The sequence below is a fragment of the Theobroma cacao genome, chromosome 5, assembly GCF_000208745.1.
Source record: "Theobroma cacao cultivar B97-61/B2 chromosome 5, Criollo_cocoa_genome_V2, whole genome shotgun sequence".
Taxonomy (NCBI): domain Eukaryota; kingdom Viridiplantae; phylum Streptophyta; class Magnoliopsida; order Malvales; family Malvaceae; genus Theobroma; species Theobroma cacao.
In genome coordinates, this window is record NC_030854.1 from 26,329,314 (window position 1) to 26,335,313 (window position 6,000).

Genomic DNA, 6,000 nt, shown 5'->3' on the forward strand with positions numbered 1-6,000 from the left:
ATGAAAAGAACCTATCAAAACCATCTACGTATTGTCTTACTAGTGCCATCACTATCATAAAATTTTTGCAATCCATACCATATACCAACGTCTTCAGAAGACAGATTTAATAAATATTTCAAAGACACCACCTAGCCTGCAAGTAGTATTACAAAGAAAATAGTAGCAGAAAACAAGGATCAACTTCACCTAGGTTCAGGAGACTATAGGTAGCATGGTGGCTACTTTAGCAAAAAAGTCTACTTTCTTGATGATATATATAAATGCAAGAATAATGCCCCTAACAGATTTTGGAATGAAGTGGTTCTCATCATTGAAGCAGCTCTGTTTCCTTGACCTTAATGTCTAAATCTGAAACTAAGAGAATGCACAAATAACTGACACATTTGGACATCTTTAATTACAGATTAAAAAGATGACAAACAATGCACTCCTTTCACGAACTATACGTTAAAAAGCATTCAAATTTGATGTATACTACTGCACACTGCATGTTGCATACTGAACGTAAATTAAGCACCTTACCACAGAAAAAACATACAGCATTCCTGTCTAAATTAAGGTCTCAACTAATTCAGACGTGTAAAATTCCATAATATCATGGCAACCAAAATCAATTACGTCCCATGGAAACACCAGTTTAAGTCCAAGAAGCAGTCCCAATTATGAAGAGGACAGGCCTCATGGATTTCATATATCCCATTCCAAAACCAAAAAGCTTTTCCGTTGGGAATGACTAAATTACTTTCTGCCACTTAACATGCTACAATTAAATGTCAATTTTTATCAAATCCATACATATCAATAAATTTAAACGCGTCTAATACTCTAACTAGGGAGATTATTTCTTCGATTGATATCTTTGCATTTTGGATAGAGAAGGGATTGTTTTAATTGTTACTAGAATTACCACCACGCTGCCAAACGGCTTTTTACTCCTAACTTCTAAAGCTACTATGGTTTAAGATGTTCAAAGAATAGTTAATCCGATAATCTATAACATCATTTAAAACTCAACCAAGCCAGCACTGTTCATAAGCTGCACCCCCTTTGCCTGACACGTGTCTAAAGGGGACATGTACTTTTTAAATTCTTTTGACCGTTTTGGTCATTTGCCAACAAAGATTTTGGATCTTTTGCCAAAGTTTTGTCTTTTGGTTAAAATACTCATTTAAGTAATTGCATCCATCACAGTGGGTCTTTTTGTAGTATTAAATCTAGGAAAAACAACACTTTATCCAATTTCATATAAATCATTTGCCAGCTTAATCCACTAGCACTAGATCCCTACCAACAGCACGTCATAGATTCTAACCTAAAAGTTTGAATCAAGAAAAAGTTTCAAACAGAAATTAAAAGAAAACTGCCTCACACTCCATCAAAAATACAAAGAACAGGAAAGTACACGACTATTCACTAGAAGTCCAGAACCAAAACTTAACCTGAAAAGCATATGTAATGAACCAAGAGAGATGGAAGATGCCATCTTTCAAGCCCATCATATAAAGACCTTCTCTTATCTTCTGCTCCTGAAATGTGAGAATTTGGAAATAGATTTAGAGATTGAGAAAACAAAAACAAAGAATATCTTGTTAAAACTTGAAAACAAATAGAAGCAAAGTTAAAAAAATGCAGAGATGTGTTATTTATTATGTGGAAATTGTAATTGTGATAGTCATTACAAACCTTCTCAAACACAGTATAGCTAATTAGGCGAGAGATTGGATAGAGAAATCCCAACAAATACCTGTTCATTACAATGGCAGGGCAACCGGAAACAACTTGTCAACATGTTAATAACAAAAGTGCCCTTTCTAATGTAAAATTAGTAAAGATGAATACAGAGACATTAAAGTTCAGGAGACACATACAACAGGCCCATGACACTCTTAATGATGGACTGGAACTCATCATCCGTGTATTCTCGAGTTGGAAAGGGAGCTATTCTTATCTTTGTAGGGCTAAACTGTGTCCATGGTAACTCAAGGGATGATGTTGCACCAGTTGAGTGCAATGGTGAAAATTCTCTATTTTCACTATCCATGCCAGTTTTTGTTTGCTGGGAAGCAAATATGATAAAAGAATCTAACACCTGCTGAAGCTGCAGTAAGTACAAAAGTATCAACAATCACAGCAAGACATATTTCACCAAATTTGGGATGATAACTGAAGTAGATGAACTTCCTTTCACAGTGAAGAGAATTTTGAAAAAAAACGAAAACAGAATACATGAGGCAAAATCAGAGAACTCATTTGACATTTTAAGGGGGGGGGGGAGGGTTTCAATGATGTAAAATCATACAATTCTGCAAAAAGGAAGAAAAAGAATGAAAAAATTTGATTATTAATATGAATGATGCACATTAAAATAACTCTTCTCTCTCTCATTCAGATTTAAGATGCTGAGAAGGGAAAAAAAAATCCATCACTCTTTAATCATGCAACTCTAAGGATAAGCATAAACTGAGTAACAGAATATCAGAGAAAAGCCACGAACAAAAAGAAAACTAATGTGATAATATAAACACTATCAAAAGGAACTATTGATTCATACAGTCAAAAATCCACTGAAGCTGTATTGCATTGTTGGTATGATATCAACACCCAATTCCAAGTCATTGAGATAAGGGCCATTAGTGTCCATGATACTTTTAACATCAGGAAATCCAGAGAAAGCCCATGTGTGATTGAGGCGAATACTATAATCAAACAACTGAGGACCTTGATGATGAAATATCACTGCTCCTTTAATTTTTGGATTTGAGCAATTCCTAGGCCAAGATAAAATCAAAATTAAATCTTTTATTAGAAATGCTATTTCCTAGCACCACCCTATGACTTCCCATAAAATTAAACAACATTTCTCATATAAATAAAGATGTGTTGGATTATGAAGGACATCCAATGTATGCAAATGAAGAACAACAGCATACTAAAAAATGGAGAAGATGGAATATAAGAAAAGAAGAAGAACACAATACTATAAACAACTCTTACAATGTAGAATCAAATCAATACCTGGAAGGTTTGTACTTTATCCTTGTTTTCTTTTTTGCAATGTAATTAAAAATGAGTTTAACCACATGAATGTAAATAAAATATTTTAAAAATAAAAAACAAAGGGCCAACATTTATGTAAGGATTTCAGTAATGCGCAGGGTATCATGAAAAAATGTGTAAAACCATTTAAGTTCTAATTTTTACCTACAATTCAAGTTACTGTCAACTGCCATCATAGAATTGTTAGTTACTAATTTGAAAGTCCTTCAAACTTCTTGGAAAGTTGATGCACCCAGTAGAAGTCATGAAATAATATGTTCCCCAATTATTTCTCTTAAATTTGTTCATGTCATTAATGAAGCACATAATAACTATCAGCAAACTACCTCATATAAGTACCATCATAGAAAGAGGGCAACTTACTTAAAATCACAAGTACCATACAGATCTGATCGTATATATGCATCCAGCTCAAGCTCATCTTCGTATATTTTAGAAACTAGCTGCCAGCATGAAACCATGTTGAAGGAGAGTAAGTGAGTTAAAAGCATGCCATAACAGAAAAGTTCCTAATCAAAGTAAAAAGAGAAATTCAACAACAGGGATTGTGGCTCACGTGCAACAGCAAAATCATAACTTCGCTACAAGCAAAGGACCTAAATGCAAAATAAATTTAGCAAACATTCAAAACACATTATGGTTTTTGATCTACAACTTTAATATGAAGAAACATTGAATTGGGCTAGGAATAGAAATGGGAGGAAACCAAACCACCTAAGTATTTAAATATTTCAACGATGACCTCATAAACATTAGAAAATGCTCTGTTTAGTAGTTACTTTTTCTACTTGCTCTTACCTCTACAAGTATAAAGCAAGAAGTACAGCTCAATATAGACGAAAATAACATTTTTTAATATAAAATATTAAAAATTTAATTTTGTGAACAAAAAATGCATTATCTTACTTAGGGGGTTAAACAGGCTAATACAGTGCCAAGCTTGAGCTCGGCTCGATAAAAAAGCTCAAGGCTTAAGCTTGATTGAGCTTTATTTTTTTGTACTCGGCTTCAGCTTGAAAAATAATCAAGCTACTCGAGCTCAACTCGTTGAGGCTCAATTATCGTCAATTTGAAAAAGGTGCTTGAAACTCGACTCAAGCTGGAGCTCAAATTCAAAATTCAACTAAAACTTGAAAATATGTAAATTAATGTACCATTTTGTTTATATAAATAAATAAAATATTAAATATTATTAAAAAATTTAAAATCTTGATAAGGTTAGAGAGCCACTCGAGTTGAGTATTAAAAAGCTCAAACTCAGCTTGACTCATTACTCGAGTAGCTTGAGCTCGAGCTTGGCTTGACATGAACGAATCGAGCCCAAGAAGCTCACAAGTAACTTGACTTATTTACACCCCTAATCTTACTTCTACATAGAACAAAACAAACATGCTTGAATGCGTTTTGCTCATTTTTAATCAATTATGATTTTGCTTTATTTACTATTTACCATCACTGTTTAGCAACTTTTAAATAGTAAATAGTGAAAGTATCAACCAAACAAAGCCATAGTTAAATCACAATCATTACGTGCCAGATATAAGAAGAAATCTGGAAAAAAAAAATAAAGAGTGAAAAATTAATAATTAAAGAGCACCTGTAGTAAGGGAAATTTGATGGAAATTAAGTTAATCATCTGCCTTGTTTGTAGAGTATCAGGTGCAAAAGCTATATACTCTCCTTTGGCCAACAATAATTCCAAAACTTGTTGGAAATTAGGGGATATACCGTCGCCTACCTCCACTAACATATCTTTTCTTATATACCTAAACCAATTCAAATTCAATAACAATCAGTTCATCACCCAAAAAAAAGTCAAAATTCATAAATTTCAAAACTAAACAGGGAACAAAATAAATATGTAAAAACAGAAAAATAGACTTACGGTTGAGCAGCATGAATTTGCGTATCAACGCGTGTTCTTATACCTATTAACAATAACAATACGATCGTAGGAAGTAAAATCTGCAACAACCAACAGAAAAGAGAAAAAAAAAAGTCAAAATAAAAAAAATGAAGAATTCCAATAAAACTTCAGAAAATATAAACAAAAATGAAGAACTGAAACCTCAGAAGCAGTAATAAAAGGGTGACGAATCTTAAGAAGCCAGTTCTTCCGAAGCATGGCTTTCAGTTGTCTCTTTGAAGTCCCCATTTTTCTAGCTTCTTTTTTTTTTTTTGGTTTTTTTTCAATTGTGTTAAATTAAAGAAGATGAAAATCAAGATTAAACCCTAGAGAGAACAAAAGCAAAGTCAATTATAGAAGAGGAAAGGAAAGGAAAGAGAGGAGGTGGCAAAACTGAAAGGCTTTGGTTGTCGTTATGGTGGCGACATTCGGAAGTTGGAAAGCAAACCCAGCAAAAAGAGAATTGTGAAGAGGAAGACTCTTTAATCAGTTAAACAGTTTCGTAGTAAATATTTGCACAGCGAGGAAGGAAAAGACGAATGGAAAATCTTAGGCCTCGGTTTTCTCGGTGGGGACCATCAGCCATGGTTGGCGTCTTTTAAAGAACCGCCGGGGTTTGGAATGTCTAGTAGAAGAGCGAGGGAACTGCAGAGTGGGTCGTTGGTGGGTGGGGAACTTGGCACGCTAGACGGCAAGTACCTCTCCGTTTCCACGTGTGGATGTGGAGTAACGCCAGACGGTAATTGGTTTTAAAATTCCTTTTTTTTTTTTGGAACCTCTAATTTGGTTTTAATTTCAATGAAGATCTTATTTTCCTTTCTTCAAGAAAAAAAAAAAGAAAAAACTTTAAAAAAGATTCAAATCAAATTTGCAAGTGTCCGTTTGGTTGATATTTTCGTTTTTTTTTTTAAATTAATAGAAAATAAAAGGTAAGAAAATAGAAAATGAATAAAGAGCCAAAAAAGCAAATAATAAATATCACTCAAATGGAGTTTAAGTAAATTTAAAATTATATTTTCCTTTGTTAAACACCT

At 33.4% G+C, this 6,000-nt stretch overlaps 1 protein-coding gene across 1 annotated transcript in view; it reads right to left on the reverse strand.

The window, feature by feature from the left end:
- Nucleotides 1-5,672, reverse strand: part of LOC18598879 (ABC transporter A family member 1) — a 30,035-nt gene extending 24,363 nt beyond the window's left edge. Inside the window, exons 1-8 of the mRNA XM_018121682.1 lie at nucleotides 5,129-5,672; nucleotides 4,946-5,025; nucleotides 4,658-4,826; nucleotides 3,424-3,503; nucleotides 2,555-2,771; nucleotides 1,872-2,101; nucleotides 1,687-1,747; nucleotides 1,443-1,529 (exon numbers count right to left, since the gene is read on the reverse strand). Of these exons, the coding sequence (XP_017977171.1) occupies nucleotides 1,443-1,529; nucleotides 1,687-1,747; nucleotides 1,872-2,101; nucleotides 2,555-2,771; nucleotides 3,424-3,503; nucleotides 4,658-4,826; nucleotides 4,946-5,025; nucleotides 5,129-5,215 (1,011 nt within the window). The 5' untranslated portion in view covers nucleotides 5,216-5,672. The remainder of the gene's footprint in view (nucleotides 1-1,442; nucleotides 1,530-1,686; nucleotides 1,748-1,871; nucleotides 2,102-2,554; nucleotides 2,772-3,423; nucleotides 3,504-4,657; nucleotides 4,827-4,945; nucleotides 5,026-5,128) is intronic.